General features: G+C 38.4%; 2 protein-coding genes across 2 annotated transcripts in view; one reads left to right on the top strand and one right to left on the bottom strand.

Annotated features, from left to right (window-relative positions):
* Positions 1 to 3390: 3390 nt before the first annotated feature.
* Positions 3391 to 6927, top strand: klhl34 (kelch-like family member 34). The gene has a single exon (XM_026292638.1). It carries the CDS (start codon positions 3707 to 3709, stop codon positions 5486 to 5488), a length of 1782 nt encoding a protein of 593 aa, XP_026148423.1. The 5' UTR covers positions 3391 to 3706; the 3' UTR covers positions 5489 to 6927.
* Positions 6928 to 13306: 6379 nt separating this feature from the next.
* cnksr2a (connector enhancer of kinase suppressor of Ras 2a) overlaps positions 13307 to 22073 on the bottom strand; it is a 60599-nt gene continuing 51832 nt past the window's right edge. Inside the window, exons 21-24 of the mRNA XM_026292637.2 lie at positions 21241 to 21382; positions 20301 to 20525; positions 18739 to 18926; positions 13307 to 15747 (exon numbers count right to left, since the gene is read on the bottom strand). Of these exons, the coding sequence (XP_026148422.1) occupies positions 15550 to 15747; positions 18739 to 18926; positions 20301 to 20525; positions 21241 to 21382 (753 nt within the window). The 3' untranslated portion in view covers positions 13307 to 15549. The remainder of the gene's footprint in view (positions 15748 to 18738; positions 18927 to 20300; positions 20526 to 21240; positions 21383 to 22073) is intronic.

Raw genomic sequence — 22073 nt, 5'->3', positions numbered from 1 at the left:
ATTGCTCCAAGGAAAGGCAACCATGAACCATGGCACCAAAGGATCACTGATGCATGTGGGGAATGATGGTGGCTATGACAAACAGGTGCAAGATAACAAATTGTGTCACAGCTTCCTTTATGTGGGTCTACATAGCTCCATACTACTGTCCACCACCTACAAGACCTGCATGACCTGCATATGGGCATCAGAACTGGGCCATTAAGCAATGGAAGATAGAAGTTTTCATTTGCATCACGTAGACAGCTGGGTATGTCATTTTTCGGGGGAAAAGATGGCACCTGCAAACACTAATGAAAGAAGTCAAGTGATGTTCTGGACATAGTTTTTGCTGGGAATGAAGGCCTCTGGCATTCATGTTGATATTATGTTGCCATGTACCACCTGCCAAAACATGGCTGCAGATCAAGTACATTACTAAATGGCAATGGTATTCCCTGATGGCAGTTGCCTCTTTAAGCAGGATGTACACTGCCATCTTGCAAAGTTTTCAGGAATGGCTTGAGAACCATGACATCGGGTTCAAGGTCTTGCCTTTGCCTCCAAATCCCCTGAAAAACAGGAGGCCCCACCTGGCAACTTATAGAACTTATAGAACCAGCTGACAGCTTGGTGTCATATATTGCAGGACACCTTCTTGTGGACTCCATGCTTCAACAGGTCTGAACCGCGCAACACCTCTGTCCTACACAAGGCAGGTGGTTTTAATGTTGGATATAGATTTTCTTGAAGACATTCATTGTCTCCAGTGGGGATGGGAACTGATAAGATTTTATTGTTACCAATAACATTATCAATTCTGCTTATAGGTTTGATTATCAATTCCCTGTTTGATTCTTGATCGGTTTTCTGTGTTAAAAAAACATTACATGTAAACAGGTTTTTAGCATCAATGCATGTTACCTCTGATTCTGAACACAGTATTTCACAGAATTACACTAAATAGATAAATACATCATGCAAACACTTAAACACGGTCTATCATTTGTTATATCAATCCAACTGAACTTACAGTTCTTTTAAAGTGTGTACTTTTCAAATGTTTGTTTATTAGTTCTAACATGGACTTTACGATGCAATTCTGCACAAAACAGAAAACGTGTTTTCAGTCATTTGAGACTACTACCTAACCCTAACCCATTCACCCATGGGTTACAGTGTTGTTCCGTGGTTTCCCTTCTTTTGTAAAAAATGCGCTTCAAGTACGTGAGTCAAACACAAAGGTAAGTCTGGTGCAGGACAACGCTGCACATGGAAAAAGACAGCATCAGAGTGTGTAGTTACAGTCTGTCAGCTTCTAACATGGATGAAATGAGAGAATAGTTGTGTAGTAGTTGATTTTTAGTGCTAAGCCTGCTGTGTGGTACTAATGTTGTGTTGTTGGCTTCATGCATTTGTTGCATCAAAAGATTTTTTCAACATTTTGGAGGTGCTTTGATTATTTTACATTAAGTAGCAGGAATTGATAAGCAAGGAGGCATACAATACCGAGTGAGCAGGAAATTTGGAATCGGTTCTAAACTGGAACTGGGTCTCGATTCCCATTCCTTGTCTCCAGAGTTTTAATGGCTTTGTTGACCCCCTTTTCAACTTCAGCAGTTCAAAATTTTGCTCAAACATTCGTAATGATTCACAGTTTTCAGATGATGAATCCTACAACTTTTCTTGTACAATCAATACGAGGTTGTTTTTTGAAAAACAATACGTGGATTGATACCAACATTAATGTACCCCTCCAGATCAATTAGAAGAAATACTTGATACTTGAAATACTTAAAATTTGCACTAATAAATAAAGGTTAGCATGTTGAAATGCTAAAAAATTGGCAAACATTAAACCAGGTCACCTGTGTAGGAAATGGCCATGTTATGATTGTCTTTGTAAGCATGTTGCATGCTAACATTAAATCAAAGCAAGACTGGCTGTAGAACGACAGGATGTGGAAATAAAATTGACATGTTTAAAATGGATTATTTCTAGACTTTGTATTTTGTTGTGGGTGTCAGGAGACTGACAAAATACAAAGCATGACATAATATATGATATTCAAATATAAATCACTTCAAACTCCTGGCAAAAACAAATGAAACTTTATGTTTATTGTGATGGAAAATATTTTCACATTATTTATAGCTCCTGAAGAGCAATAAATAACTCTGATATCTCCAACAGTAATACTTTTATTAGACGGGTGTTATTAGGTTTTAAGTAGGAATCAGGGGCATCTTTGTGTATGGAGTCACTTTGATCCTGACCAAAACCTCCAGGTCCATGTCTTTTAGAGAGGAACCCTGCATTAACAGAAGGTCACCAACTAGCCAAGATACCCCCTAGATCCCCCCCCATTACAGTACATTTCCATCATCACATCAAAAGTCCTCCTGCACACAGTCAAACAAACACACAGAGCAGCTGAAGCTAAGTTTAGCCTCCATCAGGTCATGGTGGAATATTCAGCTGAGCAGAGATGGTGCTGTAACAACCATTAGGGAGGATACTGTGTGGGAAACATTAAAACAGTTTGCAATTGTGGAAAGGGCATGTGGTTCTCTTTTGCATGTGTGCTAAATTATGACCTAGTGCAACCTTTCCATTAAACTAACACCTTCATGCACACACACGTACAAATACACACTTTTCTATCCTGTGATTGTCTATTCAGAGACTATATGATAAAGCAATGTTTGAGTGTTAATTCATGTGTGTATGGCACAGTAATAAGTAACACACTACAACACTAATCATACAACTGTAAACACATAGGACAACTTGTAGCCAAACAAATCTATTACTATCCCATCTTCTCTCTACATAAAACTAAAAGAATGGCATCTATGTGCATGTGGCTGTAATAAGGTTAAATACCAACTATACACAACTAAAGGTAAATAACCTGCTGTGAGCTACTTCTGATGCTCGTAAAATCGTTGACAGCTTGGCAAAACTTTCCTGGATTTTAATATGCTCCTCGTGCCGGATCCACCAAGCTGTGTTTCTATTCATATCACCACGGCGATGAGGGTGCAGATAGCTGCCGTGGTAACCATGCCCTGGAATCTTGCTCGCTGACTGCAGCAGCTGTATTTACCAAAGTGTTCATCTGCTGGGATAGACATTACAACCCTGCCAGGCTCCCTCCTCTCTCTGTGTGTGTGTGTGTGTGTTCAGTGTGTCTGTCCGTGCATCTGCTTGCTTGCCAAGTTGGTGTGTATGTTGGATGTATTTGGGTGACACTCCCTCCTGGACACAGAGAAAAGGGCATCAGACAAATACAAAGCCATTAGAGCCAGGATATCAGAGATGTGGACAGGAGGCTTTTGGATGGGCCACGTTTGAGGGCCAAAGGGGTGGGGGGTGGGGTGGGGGGATCACACAGGATTGGCAGTCACTAACCTTCCTATCATGGTGTCACATGTCCAACACTGCAGACAGAGCAGGACAAAAACACAGATGGAGAGAGCTCGACCAAGGACATGAACTTTATTCTCCTTCCCATGAACTTGCTTTTACTTTCTTCTCCTTTTCTGCTTTTTACTTTTAACATTTCATTATCCTGCACTTTTACTACTACCACTACCCACCTAATTACTAATATTTCATTTACTACTTTTTTTATTTAACTTTCTCTAACTTTTTCGCAGTTTTAACTTCTGCCCTCTCATTTCCTTCCCTTTCTTGCTTGTCTTTTTGCTTCCTATCTTTTGGATGGATAAGTACTCCCTCCTCTACAGTTCATCCCACCCAACCAGACTTCTCTCTGGTTTCCATCGACTGCGCTCTGAGAGCAAGATGTGTGATGTTGTCCTCAAGGCTGGTGGTGTCTCTTTCCCGTGTCATCGTGCCCTTCTTGCCAGCTCCAGTGAGTATTTCTGGGCTCTGTTTGGAGAGACTACTGCTGAGAGATTAGCAGACGCCATTAGCCTCCCAGTGCTAACATCTGAGGGTTTAGATGCTATCTTGGACTTCCTGTATTCAGGCTGGCTAAGTGTATCACCCTCCACACTTCCTGTTATTCTGGAGGCAGCCAGGTACCTGCAGGTAGAGTCGGCTGTGTCCATATGTGAGCGCTACATCACTAATGAGTTAAGTACTGAGAACTGTTGTTTCTATGCTAACCTGGCTGAACGCCATGCACTCTCAGATGCACTTGAAGCCGCCCATCTAACCATTGCTATGGAGATGGGGACACTGCTGCAGGAAAACAGGGATGACCTTCTTGAGCTAAATATCCAATCACTGATGGCAGTGCTTGATGTAGATGAGATACCTGGCGTCAAGGAGGTGGAGCTTATAAAGCTGACTCTGGATTGGCTGGATGAGAATGGACCCCTTCCACTGCTGAAATCAAATCTTCTACTGAGTCATCTGCGCTTTGGATTAGTCGACACCTGTAATCTCAACAAACTTAACCACGCCTCTTTGGCCACACCTTTAATGAGAGGCCAGGTGACTCGAGCTTTGGAGTACCACGGGATGGGGTCAGCTCAGCCAATCAGACAGAGTAAGCAGTCAACACTTAGAGTGTCACCCAATCGTGTGTTACTTGTAGGTGGAGGGTCCACAGCTGATAGGCCAGAACAGCAGATGTTGGCATTTGATCCTAGAAACAGGAAATTTTCATCTCTGAGTTCCTGCCTCCCGCTGCGACTTAGAAATCACTGCGTGTGCTCAATGGGGGGTTTCCTCTTTGTGATTGGAGGTGAAGAAGTGAAGGAGGGAGATGAGAATGGGAAAAAGTCAGTCACTGTAGCAACATCCAATCAGGTGTGGCGGTATGACCCTCGCTTTGACCGCTGGAAGCTGGTAGAGTCCATGCTGGAGAGACGGGCACAATTCACCTGCTGCGTGGTGGAAGATGTTATTTATGCCATTGGGGGACGACAAACACGACCAGACACCGACACACACAACTCTGTGGCTTCTGTTGAGTTTTATGACATGGCGGCAGGAGGGTGGAGGAAAGCAGCAACAATGCCTCGCCCTCTTTACGGCCATGCGTCTGCTGTCCTTGACAACAACATTTATGTGTCAGGTGGTCTCCCAGGCAGTAACTATAATAACAGCCACGATGAAAACAGGGAGAGCAGCAGAGAAGTCCTGTGCTGGGACCTCAAAAGTAGAGTTTGGAAAAAGAGGGCATCTATGGCCATTGCCAGATTTGGCCACCGCTTAGCAACTGTTCACAGCTACATCTATGCTCTGTTAGGGATGTACGAGCCTTTCTGTGATATCGAACGATACAACTCACAGTCAGACCACTGGACACGCCTCAGACCACTTCTTATTGGCTCCTTCAACTATGGAATGGTGTCAATCCCATCTGGGAACTTGCTGGTATTCGGAGGGAGAAGATGGAGTGAAGGAGAGGAGGTGATCGTTAAAAGCGTGTTGGAGTATGATACAAAGAAAGACCAGTGGAGAGAGATCTGTCAGCTACCCAGACCTCTCACTGGGACTGAATGTACACTGCTGCCCTTGCCAGACTAAAGTGCACACAGTGTGAGAAAGTGTTTAGCAAATGATGTGATATAGCACCTATATTGAGACTATTTCACTTACAAGTAGGTGCAAAGTAATCTCAAAATGCTAAGAGGAGAGAGCACGCTAAAATCATGATGTGACAACATCATTAATTGAGGCCTCATGTTCATACTCAAGAGTTCAATACACTGAACTGCAACTACTGTACTTCAGTCACAAAAGAAAAAACTGGAAAGAACTCTCTCTGAAAGAAGGCAGCTTAGCAGCCTATGTCTGGAAATGAAACTGGGTTTTTGGAAATGAAATGTTTACCAACAACCCAGCTTTACTTTCTACCTCATTACATATTTCAAGCTGTTTCTGATGCTGAAAACAGGTGTGAAAGATGCCAGGATACTAAAAAAAAAAAACATTCAAAATTCAAAAAGTATTGATATCACTCTGTCACTCCAGTTGGTGTTGTAGTAAGTATGGGTATTTGTTGGACCTATAAGTAAAATGCCTTGAAATGTTTTTTTAATGTGAATTGTCCCTACACAAAGTAACTGAATTGAATTGAATCTAATATGTCTGTTAATTATAACAATGACTTAGTTTTCCATAAAGCTCACAGTTCATTTTTTGTATGAATTAATCCACAGAATATTAATTGTTAATATTAGCTAAATGTTAATTATTTATAGGCATTTTTTAGATTAGATTAGATAGTACAAAGATATTGTACATGCACTGTTTTTAGTCTTTATGTTTGGATAAGCAGTTCAGCTACTAATTTTATGTAGTTCATGCTTTTTTACTAAGAGGTAGATGAAAAATCTGTTACTGTAAAGCATATAGATAGGTCAACAAAATAAGGCTTGGCGTAGAAAACATATTTCCAAAATCACATATCAGTTATATGTGGACATTTGCCCTCTATAAATAAAACAGCTGCTGGAAATCCATTAAATTACTGTTTAGATGCAGTTTGTAATAATTTTGACACATGATATGATGACATGATGACAACTCATTCCTGCTCCTTCAATTAAAATGTACCAGACACTGGAGAGCCAGATGTACTGCATCAATGCAAAACCTTATTAGAGATGACCATAGTGAAAACAGGCATAGCTACACAGCTGAGAAATAGTGTTTAGGATTTAATCAGTATTACTGATCAGACACACATGGTCACAAAAATGATTCTGTGTTTGTCTATTTTTTGTTGGAAAAATTACAATATACACTTTCTGCCAATCAGTCTGCATCTCTATCATTTGTCATCTATTCACAAACCGTACAGACAGTACGCAGGAAGGCACAGAAACAATTATTCATGTTGATCTCCTGATACACTCTTGGTTAGTTTGAGATTTCTACCTTACTAATAACTTGGAAACGTATCTGTAGTATCCTGTAAATTCACACGTTGTCGTTTTTACAATTTGTTTTGGGTTAATCTGCTGGCTGCTGTATTTTATTACTTTTGGAAATGCTATCTTCCTCTGTTTCCGATCTATATGCTTTATGGTTTTAGCCATTTTATTGTAGTTTTTTGTATTTTTTTTTTTTTTTGTACTTACTTGTTTTTGAAGAAAATAAACACTTGTTTTGGAAGAAAACAAGTAAGTAGGCCAAATTGTTAATTTAAGAATACCATGTCAAAACAAATTACAAAATCAGTGTAATCACTATACTAAGATATAGCATTTTATTGAACTGTTTTGTTTTAATGTCAGTGACAGATTGTTGGTTTATGTGGGAAGAGAAATTTAAATAACAGATACACCTGTGCCAGAATGTGAGATGAGCTCTAAGAAGAGGAATAAAACAAAAGATGGAAAGACAGATAAACAGGATTTAGAGAACAAGAAGAGGAGAGGTAAAGAGATCTATCAAGAACAAGATAATTCTTGAACAGATTTGGCTGAGCAAGCCTTTAGAGACAGGAGCATATCACACATACAACAAACAGGTATAATGTGATGAAGGTGGCAGATCACATCTTTAAAACAGACATAAAAAGAGAAGCTAAGCTAATTACTGTATAGAAGTTGTTCCATGCATGTCACATTCCTGCTTATTGAAGATTCATGAATGTATGAAGTTTCCTATAAGACAGACATGGATGTAGACACAAACCATGGATACTGAGTGATTTTTCTTCCGTCTTGTTTTCCTATTTTTTTTTAATTTCCAATTGTTCTGGTAACCAAAAGGACAGAGTGGGTTTGAGCTGCAGGGATCAAGCATTAGCAGGAAATTAGGCACATGATTTTTGGCTAAAAGCTATTGTGCTTATATCCATTTCCATTTAGTCTGGAATTAATTCTGTGCTGTTTGTTTATTTAACATTTTGTTATATTTTAAGGTAACATTGTGTTTAAATATTTTTGAAGGCACATTATATCCTGCACTAACCACCATCTATGATATTAAGTATGAACAAATTTCTCTTTTCTTGTCAAAACTTTCACATAGAGCCACCTTTAAATGTTTTATATATAAGATGGTGAGCAGACATTGGTTTCCTGTTACTGACAAAACACTGACATAATTTTTGTAGAGTTGTGCAACACAAAATTTGCACAACAACATTCCAAGTGGCAATTATTATGAAGTCACGGATATTGAAGAGGAATTCTTATGGATCAACAACACGTGTGTGATCACACCTGCAGAACAAGATCATAAACCACTGGACAATATTTTCAAAAATCCATTAAATCAATCACTAATAAGTACCAATGAAACTACACTGCAAAATTGATTTGTTATGGTGCATTTACTAATTTATTTTAGTTTTAATCATTCAAATACAGTAGCATCTTGATGTCTTGCCAAGAGTTTACCTGCTAATCTAGTTCCTTTATGAGGATTTATTATTTTATAAAGCAAAATGAAGAACATTGATGTCAACATTTAGAATTATGATTATGTTGGTGGACATCTAGCGTAACTCAGTGCATGTTGTTGTACATTTTAACAAAAATATTGTTTTATTTACTTGTGTGTGTTTTGTGTTTTGGTGATATCTACTTATACCTTATAGTTTAAGTGATACAGTATGATACGGAATATACTAGATAGTCTCTTTACATGCCATATAATCCCTTTCTGTTGAAATACAATAAACATGAGGCTCATGGTAACAGTCTACAGTGTGTTTCTAGACCCAGTATGTACACCACATGTTTTAAAGTATGTGGACACCCAAAACAAGTATTTTGGCACCTATATTTGATTACTGAACATCTCATTCCTGCATGACTATGTTGCTATAACAACTGCAATTCTTCAAGAAGCAGCGCTGCAAGGATCTGCCTCCATGCATAGTGGTCATATATATCCATATATTATGTCAGTAACATGGGATTCGCAATCAGTATTCCAAGTCCCAAGGTGTTGGATTGGGTTAAGGTCGGGGCTCTGTGCAGACCAGTCAAGTTCTTTCATATCACAAGGCGAATGCTATTTTTTAAAGCATAACAAAACATGCCTTTAAAACATGCCAGAAGTCTCTCTCCTGGCATATTTGAAAAACACAACACTAGGGAGACTGAACAGTGGAACATGGACCATGTCTGACCTCACCTATCCAGAAAGGCAACTGTCAGACTTTCCTTTTCTCTGGTGGAAACAGGCTGGTGGAGCTTTGACAGTGATGTTAATGGCCATCTATGCTGTAGCCAAGTTAGTGGCTCTATATGAGAGGTTCTCTGGTATGTTTGTGTCTGTGGGAGAGTGTCAGTGTGTAGTTGTTAGTTTGTTAGATTGTTTTGCTTTTTTAATCTTTGGTAATTGTCAGAGACATTGATACCAAATAACAAACATATTACAGACATATATCAAACAATACATATATACATCAGATTGAAAGAGTAACACAGCCATTGTTGTGGATCTTGTTGACATCACCATATGTCAGCCCTAGATATTTTGTTATCACAATGTCCATGTATTGGGTTCATACACAGCTCTTATCAAGGATGATAATGCTAATATTAAGAGAGCTCACAATCTTGATTATTAAATCACAGTTAGGGTGGTTGAAATGAACTTTGAAATCCAAGCAGAAGGAAATAAGTTAAATGTGAGTAGAAAATCCATTCTTTCACACAACATTAATTTTGACCTAAGGTAACAAAACTCTACATGTGTACAGCTCAAAAATGTAGGGCACAAGTGCTCTTTCATTCTTTTTTTGCAAGGGTATGCCAACTCATTCAGAGTATTAATAGTCTTAATCAGTCTCAACCCAGACCAGGTGGTAGAGACACAGGAAACACAAGACAACCACACAAACCACTGCTACACCAGCTTTTTTTTTTAACCACCACCAAATCCATCACCAACAAAACAGACAAATCCTCTGCAAACAATATTACAGATGATTGCTATTCTTCAGAGGCACGAGAGATAACTACTTATCCCAGACTTATCCATTGAGATAGCAGACTGCACAGTGTTTTGTTAGGACAGAAACAAAGACTCTGATACAAACAATGGAGGAGTTTAAACAGTTACATGCTCTAACAATGAAATCATAGACAGACACAGTTCTTCTGATTTGGAGTACCCGATAGACCTGATAGATCTGTATTTCCATGAGAGTTCTCCACCCATGAGATTTTGACCATGTAGATTTAAACACTGTTCATTCAAAAGATATCAATTGTGCTACCAGTGGGAAAATACACGAGACAAGTTCACCAAAACTATTGCACTTAGGCCATTAAGATCATTTATCCGTATCCGACCCCATATACCCCCAGGGGGAAAGACTCGATCTGCAACAAAAACTGTTAAGGACAGGGACTGAAGGATCTTCCCTACAGCTGCCGGATTGCTTTGAAAGGACTAACTGGGCATTTTGAGTACTGTGCTACATGCAGAACTGTGTTCACAGGTGTACTCCAACCAGAAGATCGGCACTGCCTTCAGGTACAGTGACAGAGCTCAGTATCAAGGTGCTGTTACAGCCAACCTGAAAAGCGTCATCTGAAAGGCAAAGCCATCTACAAGAGGACGGTTGAGAACAGTCCATGACAGGTTTGGCAGGGCATCCAGCCAATCACAACAAGACCTACAACTGCACAATTGCTGATGATAACAGCTCACATGCAAGAACTTCATTGTTGCTTTGCCTGTTCCAATAGGTCTATAGAAGATTTCATCCTCACTGGTCTTCAAACCACACTGACTCACCTTGAACAGCAGAGACGCTATGTGAAGATGCTTTTCCTAGACTTCAGCTTTTCCTTTAACACCTTCATTCTAGGCAGACTAGTCACTAAACTAACTGGCTTTCTCAACCTTTTAGCCACTGGATCAAGCAACTGACTTACCATGTCCAGACTGTAGACTGAGTTCCCATCCTACATCCATACACTCAGCAATGGCATCTCAATAGACTGCGTGCTGAGCCCCCCTTCTACACACATAGCTGTGCCCCCACCAGTTATACTAATACGATCATCAGGTTTATGGACAGCATGACTGTGGTTGAACTACACTCAGGAGAAGATGGGACAGCCTACAGGAGTGAATTCCAAGGACTGTGATGTCCAAAGAACAATTTCACCTTGAAGTTATCCAAAACAAAATAACTCTTATGGAAGAATGTGGCAAACTCACACCCACTACACATCAGTGGGAATGTGTGGAAAGATTTCTAGGTATTGTTGAAGATTTCTCCTGGACCAACATCACTTGGTTGTTCGCAGTTATCAAGAAGACTTTTTCATACTCATATGTCATACTGTCTGTCTGTTGGACTTGCTGCCCTCTGGCAGATGCTTTAGATCTATCAAATCATGGATAAACAACCCTAAGAACAGCGTACACACACCAAAAGTATATAAAAACAGAATACTGCTACTACTAGTTCTTTGACTATTGAGCAACTGTCATAGAAATAACTGGACTTGTAATCTCCTATATTGACAGACATCTTTTATCGATTCCTCAAAAGCTATCCCACATTATCTGTAGGTAGTCATTTTATTGGAATTGTCTGGTGATATTTGATCTGCTAATTGAGTTTATCTGCTATCAGTTTATGTATAATGAAGCCAACTACACAGCTGTTTAAGGCTGATGTGTCATTAATACAATATTAAATGAAGTAAAAGGTTTATTCTATTTCACTTTTGTATAACTCTGCTGCAATAGTTTTTTATTGAATCTAATTTGGGACCTTAATGTTGTAATACTATGTTTTTCACTGCCATGAAAGATAATGTAAGAAAAGTAAAACTAGTAATTACTTTTAGAAATATTTTTACCATGCTAACTGCATTGTTGTAGACATGGCATGTCAGCCAGATAGTCCATCACCTTGACTGAACTACTGACTGAATCTTTATGAATGTTTTCGCAGACATCAATGGTCAACTGAGACTAAATCCTAAGGACATTATTGATCTTCTGAGTTTTTCTTAAGTGCCACCATGAAGTTGGCATTTGTGGTCCAGAAGAAATATCTCTTTGAGGGAGTGTCATGAGTTTAGCTTCAGGCATCCAAGCGCCTATGAAGATAAGAAACCACTACATTTTATTGAAGTTTTCTATTTGTCAGGACATGCTTTTATTGTCTTAGGCTATTATCTAAGCTTTTTCTGAACTCTTTCATTTTAGACATTGTGGGGTTGTGCCATCTTACTGACACCATCAGTAGTTTCAAGTCTCAAATGAAAACATATTTATTTAAACCGGCTTTTAGCACCTAGGAGTCTAATTGAACATTTTCTTTTTAAATTGTGTCTGTAGTATTGTTATTTCTATCTAGTGTTGTCATCATGGTGTTGTATATAAGGGGCTATATAAATACAGAATGATTTCATTTGATTGATAATCCTTAGAATAATTTTTAAACAAAATATCAAAGTATTTGAGGACTAATTTCTTGCAGCTATATACAATATATTCGATTGTATGGCATCTCAACTTTCTGTGACATGTTATTCTCATCATTCAATTTATTGTTGAGATATTGTTTTCAGTTTCATAGTCTCTTCCTGTAAAGGTCAAGTCCTTTTGAATTATGTCTAGCTTGCTGTTCATCTAGCATAATGTTTTCACAAGGCAAGTAGAAAAAATATCATATAATGTCAACAATGACAGTTAAACTTTTAGGACAAACAGGTAGGTGGTCTGTTGAGAGATTAGACTTTATTGTGCCAAGTTTTACATAGTTTGCAAGCTACAGAGAGAAAAGAAAAACATTTATTAGACAGGCACACATACAAGTACACATACTCCATCCAATATTTGCTTTGTGCTGCCAACATTCAGCTGTAGAATAATTATTTTGTCATGTTGACAAATGAGAGATGGGATGCTATAGTGCAAGACTGAATAATTGTCCCTTCAGTACCATGAAGATACCGGTATCATCTGAGGATTTATAGCATGGGAGGACTGGTGATGATGCAGCTGTTGGTGTACAGATGCATAGAGGAGGGAACAGGAGGAACAGGGCCTAAAAGAGAAGATCTCTGTTTGCTCATGATACACTGTGTCTTTCTCGTTTGTTGACAGAGATGCTACAGCAGCTGGTACCTGTACTCATCATCCCTCTCCACATCCTATCAGACCGTCTCCATCTCTAGGTCCACAAATCAAAACAAACCACAAACTCACTTTGATCCATATGACTAAACTTTATTGAACCACCATCTTCTTTTGACAGAACACAATGAATGATTATGTAAATCAATGTTTTTTTTTTTACCATAATTTATAGCTTAAACATTAAACAAGCTTTACTCAAAGTGTCTCTCCAAAAACCCTGATAGATTAGACAACATTTTCCAAGACACTTAGTTTTGCACTGTTAAAGAGAGATCTACTGTATCTAGAGATTTCATACACAAAAACAGGAAAGTAATACTGTGTTTATCTACAACAAAGACATGCTACTACAACCAACCACGGGCAGCAGCATAAAAAGAGCATTTAAGGTGAGTTCACTGTATGTTCCTGTGTGCTTAATAACGTATATATGTGTATTTGTGTATGATTGCTTTCATAGTTTTGTGCAGTGTCTCTCAGTATTCATTCTGCATTTGGCAGCAGCATACAAATAACAAACTAATATAATTTTATTAGATCCACATTTTAGTTCCTATGCAGATATATTTCCTCTTTTTCTTCAATGTGGCATGCATGAAACAGACCCAAACGGTCTCTGATGAAAAGTCCACCCTTTGAATCTTTTACACTGTTATAAATGTATACATTAATGAAATAATCTACTCTTTTAATCTACTTGCTTTTTACTTTAATAGAGATATTGTTCTGTGTTTTTAAAATGCTTTTCCATGGTGACCAGAATAACCATCTATAACCTTTGCCACTTGGTTGTCACTTCAAATAGTTTCAATAGCTCAAATCTGCATATTTAATATTTTTTAGAGCTCCGTGTTTTATTTTAAAAAGTCATCTTAAAGTGAGAAATTTAGTCAGTATGTCTGTATATTATATATTATATGTATACTGTCTGTATACAGGGACTGAGCTGGTTTTATGAAGTCATGGGCCTCATTTGCAAGGATATAAAACAGATGTAATCTGAACATCCTGTGTGGATTAGTAAAGGTACATGTTAAATGTACATAGAGCGCATTGTGGTCAAAATGCACTGTGTCCAGCCATACAACATCTACAGGTCAACTGGCTCACATTAGCATCTCAACTAGGTATAACTGCACAAATACAGTGGTTCTATTGCTAAGTAGGTTTGTTGTATAAATGTCAAAATATAGAAAGTGAATCAAAAAATCTGCCCAAATTTCTCCACCTCTTCCTTCTAGCTCAAAAGCCAAGAACTGTAACAGTGGCTAGCAAGTCTTCCCACACAAAAAGTGATTTAAAATTTAAACCACTGCCCTGACAAATGCCTGTTTGTTGAGATCTGCATAGTGCATAATCTGATCATAATACAGGCACAATTGAGATAATGAGAATGCTTATTAATATCAGGTGTAAACACAAAGGAGCAGATGTCATTCTCCAGATACACATCATATGTTAATACAAGGTGCAAATGAGGCCTTAAACTGCATAAAGCAATAAGGATAATGAGATGAAGGAAATATTGAGCTCTAGAAAAGAATTAATCAGTGCCCTAAGTAAAGTGAAGTGCCTGGTATCTGTGGGAATACAGTGCCAATTATATCAAGACTGCTGTTGTATTATTATAAAGTAATACAGACTGCTAAAGTGCGGCATGGTGATTAACTAAAAAGATTACGGATATGAATAAAAAAATGTTACTGTTAAGTGTTAAGTGTTCTTGGGGGGATTTTTCCTTTAAATCAGTCCTATTGAGTGTGCATGCTTCAGGTCCAGCCTGGCAGGTACAGAATTCTACCAAACCAGCACAAACAAAAGTCTTGAAAACTAGACAGAAACTGAGACTAATCGATTGAAAAACAATCTGTGATTATTTTTTTTCTGCTGTAACACTCACTGTACAGAAAATATAATTATAGACATCAAGAATTGGCTTGGAATCAAGGCTTGGTTATGTTACTTGGTGGCTATTAAACTGTCTATGAGACACTGGAGTCAGTATAAACTTGACACAACAAGCATGATGAATGGCTGCTCATAAAAATACTATTCTGCAATCCTACTGGATGAGAACTCTGTAAGGAGATGACGAAGGTCATCCACAGTAAGTCCAGTAAGTCTAGTTGCTTTTTTATATGGCGTCTCTGTGGAGTGTACAGCACAAAAAGCTAACATGTAATACTGAAGAATCAGTCTATCATCTGCCCTGAGCCAGCTGGAGTGGCAAAACCAATAAGCTTGTAGCCTGATGTGACATGAGGCCACAGAGGCATCTTCTCAAAAAGCTGTCATGTTGCACTTGTACACTGTGGCTGCTAAAAGCCCTGTCTTGACACAATCCATCACTATCTGCACTGATGCAAAACTTTTGCAATACTCTGATGCAGCAAATGTCAGCGACAGTTTGTTCAACTGTTTTCTGAATAAGGCGATGAGAGCAATGTAAGCATATATGTGTGTCTGTGCATGTGTGTACTGTATTTGCACGTGCATGTGTAATTTGCACGTCAGACATGGGTCTCGATGTAGGAGTGTGTATGAGAGAGTGAGGGGGTCAGTGGCGGACCAGGGTCTGATTCAGCGGGTGGGTTTGGCTCCTTTGAGAACAGCTCCTGATAGGCTCTCTTCCACTCCTGGAACTCAGCCGATGACAGCTGGGGATTGGCCAGCAGCCTGTCAATTACCGCTAGCTCCCCTTCCCTGTCCTATAGGGATGCAGAAAGACAGGTGGGGGGTGGGGGTGGGTGGATCACTTGTTATCTTTTTTAACCGCTGTTCCTTAAACGCAGACACACGAAAAGCAAGACAGACACTTAAGGGGATACACTGACTTTTGGGAGAGAGTTGAGACATGGTTAATTAGCAATGAAAATACAGACACTAAGCTTGTCCATTTTCTCTCCTGCTTTGGTTCGGATGTATTTTCAAAAGTTCCACGGTAGGTATAGTTTATAATGACTTTATTGGTCACTGTTTTATTGTGACTTTACAATTTGGTTATAAACTATTAAAGACATATTTGCATTGCCAGAAGCTGCATCAGTAGACCACATTTCATTTACTAACCATAATTTTCATTTACATAATACATAATAATATATATAATTTACAACTGATGTGATTAACTTTAACATCCTTTTTATTCATTATTTAGATTTTCAATCTATGCCTTATTACCTGTATGTTTTTTGTTGTTCAGATATGTACAGTTATATTTATTTATAGTGTTATATGTGCATATATACAGCTGAATATATTAATGTATTAATGACCAATTATGTATACGCTAATGCTTTAAGCTTATAATCTTTGAATTCTTATTGAGATTAATAAAGTTGTACTAAATTGAATAAACTTATTATTGGTGCATAACCATGTTTGTTATCAGCTTATGTGAATGTAAGAAACCTGCAATTTTCTTAACAATTGTATTTGTAGAATTTGACACTTTGCTTGGTGATATTTCAACATTTAGAAAATATACTTAACCTAAACCTAATCCCAATTTTGGATTAATAATAGTTTTAGTTTAGTTCTTACCTTTTCAGGTGATCACGATTATTCAGCACGCTTAGAATGACCCAAATTAAAAATTTGGGTTATTATATATTTAGGATTACATATATATTTTTTTATTACTGCTGATTTCACAATAAAACACACACTTTCAGAATGTATTCTGGCTAACTACAGTAAACTTCAATCCTTTTTTTTTTATACTGTTCATGCCACATACAGGGTTAGGTGGTAATGGTGGTAATATTAAACATGTATGCAGCTCCTTTATTATATTATTGTCTGCTATGTTTCTATAATTACAGGAAGAAAATCTATATCCATTTCCACTTGTTGTTTACCAAAGACTCAACTAATTGTTTCACTTCAGTTTTGATAAAAGATGGACAGAAAATACACATATGTTTTGTTTCCATGGCAATCATCGCTGTTAAATTATTGCTGCTTCAAAGCACAAATACAACCTAATTACTTGTAAACAGCCATTAGGGGAAGGGTGTACTAGGGTCACATGGATGATTTTGGTGTCAAATGAAGACCCACATTATTTGACATAAAAATATTTCATCCAAACACCCCCCCCCAAAACTTGGTGTATTCCTTTAAGAGACGCCACACAGGGAACAGACATGTAAGCTCCTCCACCCAACATGTACCAGCAGATATGGGCAGACAAATTCACACAGCCTCGCAAAAGCTGCTGCAGCTACACACACAAGCGACAAAGCCCGCATGCCCTCGCCAAACCATCTCTGCCCACATACATGAAAGAAGCAACAAAGATACAAACTCCAGAGACAAAAACAACAGCCACAGCAAAAGAGTCATTCACAGGCATCCAGCCCAGAAACATAACCACTGCTCATACAGCATGAAGCCACATATGGCTGCTTGACAGAGCTCAATAGAAAAGACCCAAACCAAACTGAGGAGACAAAGTGGAACAGATGATAGCACTAAAGCTAACCCGACAGAGACATTTTCCAGCATGTGTGTGTACAATACAATATAACTCCTAATTTTAGAAGCGTTTCTCCCTGCTGCTCACATTTTATGTGATGAAACGCATTGTGATTACTCTAACCCAAAGGACCAGTAAAAATAAATTATAACATGGATAATCATTTCAGCATACCCAAGTAGAAATTGTGTATAATGCTGATGAGAAAATATGAGTCTTCTGTTTTAAGGTGTAGCAAATTGTGGCACCACCAAGTGAAATGTATGTATGTATCATAACATTGCAGGAGTGAAGGATGAGCTGGTGAATAATGACCATTTAGTCTTAAAATAATTTTTTGTAATTATGCATGACATAATTTAGAGTTATAATCCTTAAGATTTGTACCTATCTACAGTACTAGTGCTTACTCCACCTCAGCTCCTCATATCTGCTTGAGCGAAAACCTCAAAGCTACATTATTATACTAGCATAACACACCATGCATATCTGGCCAAACTGTAGGTGGCCATGTACCATTGTGGGTGACGTAGGTACCATGTTTTTTCTTTTTTTTTTGTTTGTTTGTTTTATTTTTTCAACATTAGATTAAAGAAAGATAGACAAGAAACAGGGGAAGACAGAGAGGGGGGGAAGACCTGAGATACAGGTCCCCAGCCAGACCCAAACCACCGACAAAGAAATGTTTTAGAAGTGCAATACTAGATACTTTTAAATACTAAAATAAGTTGATGCAAACACGCTGAACATTTTCTGCTGTGTCTATTTCACAGTAGAAGTGTTTAACTAAGGGTTTAAAACTAAAAGCAGCTTTATGTCTTGATTTAGAATCACTAAACTACTTTGTGTAGTTGAAATAAATTGTGAGATTTGAGCCTAAATTAACATATGACTACAATAAAATTAGATGACTGGTTAAATTTTCAAATCTAAGCTTGTAATGTCTGGTTTAGACAATACAATGGTAAACCCAGATGTTGCCAAATCACTCAAGACAGAAATCTTAAGGATTATATATTTAATTTAAAGTAAATTCTAATAGGAAAATAGAAGAATGTTTTTGTAAAACAGAAACAGAGTAAGTGAGCATGAAATTCATGCAGACACTACAGTATACTTGTGTCTGTTTCTGTTTCTACATTTTGTCTGCATTATAGTCCTGAAACATGTGCCATTGAGAAATTTATGTATGAATTAGTCTGTGGTCTGTGGGACCAACCTTCAAAGTGGAGGTCAGTATGCGTAGGCGATGCAGACGCTCATTGAGCTGAGGGTCAGCGGCCCGGCGAAGAAAGGATTGCCTGAACTCTGACTGACCTTTGGAATCCGATCCCCGACCCAGAGGACACACCCCACCCTGTTCACATGCACGAAACAGGTCACCCAGGGACGCACCTTCACTCCCCGCTTTAACACAATCAGAGAGAAAGTAAAGGTCACACATTTAGTGGTGATTTAAAGCCTCCTTCACTTTTTTTTACTGACAGGTTTTACAATTTGTAGCAAAAGCATAAAGACTTGCAGTTATACTACCAGTCAAAAGTTTTAGAACAACTCAATTTTTTCCAGTTTTATTGGAATCTCTGCAGTTTAATGTCTCAGCGTGGGCCTACTCTGAAATTAAAGCATGTCATTTTCTCTACAACACATATCAAATATAACTCAGAAAGCTCTTCCCAACACTATTGCAGGAGTTCCCACAAATGTTTTCCACTTGTAGGTTGCCTTGCTTTCACCCTTCTGTCTAGTCCATTCCAAACCTGCTCGATGGGGTTTAAGTCTGGAGACTGAGCTGTTGTGGCTTTGGGTCTGCCAGACCTCTTCCTGTCAGTTTTTTCCACTTTCCAAATGCCTTTTGATGGTGTAAGAAACTGTACGCACTGCCACCTTGGCTTTCTTTGCAATTCCTCTAAAGGCAGGAACTACACTTTTAAGGGTGATGATGGTCTGTCTGTCTTCCTTTGTTAATTGCCTTTTTCTTGCCATTATAAGAGCGATATACTAACTAGAACAGTACTGTCCAAATATTACTTAGAGGGTGTAGTAACACAGTCTGCTTCAAAACTGCTTTTATACAGACAGAGTGTAATCAGGCAAAGTTAGGACACCTGTAGGAATTCTTAGCATCAACTTTTAAGGCTTCATTTACTTCCAGACTTGCAGAACAGTTCCAAGTTGTTTAGTTTATTTCACTTCTATTCACTTTATTTAGCACCAGCATAATAACTTATAATCACTTGTATAGAAAGATCCTCTTCTTTCTTTCCTTGCAGCCTCAGGGATTTTCTGTCCATGTTGGCAGTTTTTCCTTTGCCTCACTAATTCATATGGTCCTTACATCTCACTGTTCATATTTTATAAACATTTAGTTTTTCGACTGTCATTTAACTATATCACCTGATTATGCAGTCTGATTCTTTTCTTCCTGTACAACACTATCAACTTGGCACCATTGTCTCATCAGCCTCATTAGTTCACTGCATGACTACAGTGTGTATTATCCAACTCAATAATGATGATGATTTAAATGGAAATGTGTCTGCCTCAGAGCATTTTCATTTCTGGTGCATGTACGACATCAACCTTAAATAAAAATCTGTTTTTAGTCTTGGGTGGCTGTTGTTCAGAGTGAGGCACATTTTTGTATTCCGGGTTCTGGTTGTTCTCCTCAAGTCCACTAGCCCACACAATACAGCCCCAAGTGCATTTTCTTTGTGCTCTTTCTTCTTTTGAATGTGTTCAAGTGTTTTACACTACATGCATGTTCCTGTCTAAACTTACCACTGTGTGGTTGTTGTTCCTCTTTTGCAGGGGGTGTGAGGAGTGTGTGTAGGTTGCTGTCTCGTGGCAGTGTAAAGCTGCGGGGTTTCCCTCCCTGGGTTGCCATAGGAATCAGCCTTTGTATCGCCACAGGTAATGGGACGTTCTTCTGTGCAGGAAGAGTGTAAACAGCTCCGGCCATCATAGTTCCACCTCCTGGTCCAGGATCTGCGAACACTGCATCCTCTGTTACATAAGAAGAATAAGGGATTCATTTATTTTTTCAATGTACAAATAATGATAAACAAGGCAGCCATCTTTTTTTTTGTCAGAACATAAATTACACACATTAAACAACAAATTATGCAACATAAAGGGGAAAAAAAGGACATTATGTAAAGTTGAACCAAATGATCTCCAAAACCAAAAACGATATAGAGAGCTTTAAGTACTATGTTGGACCATCCCTTCCTGCTAAATGTCCACACCTTTAAATCCCTGAACCTGCAGTTTTGAAGCAGACTTTCTGTTTTTAATGTCATTCTCAAAACAAGCCATTAACACTGGTACTATTTGAAACATTGCCTTCTCAAGCTATAGAGGACATTATAAAACAGACTTCACAGGCCAAGTAGTACTCTTTATAATGAGTAAACTCATCTTCATGTGTAAATCCTCAATATCTTTCCAAAGAAATACCATCATCCACATGCACTGAAAAAGTGAACCTGGACAACAGCAGTGTGGTATTACATATTTTTATAATTAATAAATAAATCGATTAAAATTAAACATTTTTATTTTATAATAAATATTAATAGGTCATGGAATTATAATAAATCACATATAAATCACATACTGTACTTAGAATATTATAATAAATATTCTAAAAATATGAATTTAAGCATCGTTAGCTGAAACGGTTCTTTAAACCAATAAAGTTTCTTGTCTACAGTGATACCTAGTGGTCCAGTTTGTAGGTAGTGCAACCCAGCCTCAGTCAGTGGAGTCTCAATCAAGTCCTGCCAAGAACGTCTCTGAGATGACGAAGAGCGACCTGGGGAGCCTGTCTCACTGCTTCCCCCTGCAGGACTGGAGCGATACTACAGGAAATAGTAGACAGAAAAAGTTCAAGCTCAGTTCAAAATTTGTTGAAAACTGTTTTTTGGTGGGATAACTCAAAGTTGAACAAAGACTAGCATTTGAAACAAGTGCAAATGTCCTTTCACTAAAAAGTTTTGCTTACATTTATTTGTGAAGATTCTCAGTCGTCCAGGTAAATCTGGGGTTTGAGTCATGGCAGCTGGACTTCTAGTCTTTAGGTTGAAACGTTTCACCACTAAACCAAGTGGCATCTTCAGTCTGAGGCAAAGCTGGTAGGTAGCTCACATTTATCTTTCAGGTTGGTTTCACTCCACCCTTAGCCTAAATAGGCTCATTAGGTGAGCTATGTAAACTGGGTCTGGGTGTAAAGTGTGTCCTCCCTGAAGGACATGTGACGTGTTCCTTAAGCTGGGGTTCGAGATTCACAGAGGAAAAACCTGGTCATTCCCTGTGTATCAGGTGTTTCAGTTTGTGGATCAGAGGGTTTACAAAAGTCGATCATTAGATCCTAAAGACCTTCACCTGAGCTCACTTCTATTGTTTACCTAACAAGCCTATTCAGGCCAGGTGTGAGGGAAAGCCAACTCAGGAGTGAGGCTCTAAAGACTCTCACTCCATTCGGGGTCACCTGTCTCAGGTGTTTGAACTTATAAGGCTATTTGGGCTCGGGGTTGGAGCTGCATCTTCCAA

Source organism: Mastacembelus armatus, chromosome 20, assembly GCF_900324485.2.
Source record: "Mastacembelus armatus chromosome 20, fMasArm1.2, whole genome shotgun sequence".
Classification (NCBI taxonomy): Eukaryota; Metazoa; Chordata; class Actinopteri; order Synbranchiformes; family Mastacembelidae; genus Mastacembelus; species Mastacembelus armatus.
This window is presented reverse-complemented; position numbering and strand designations above follow the sequence as displayed.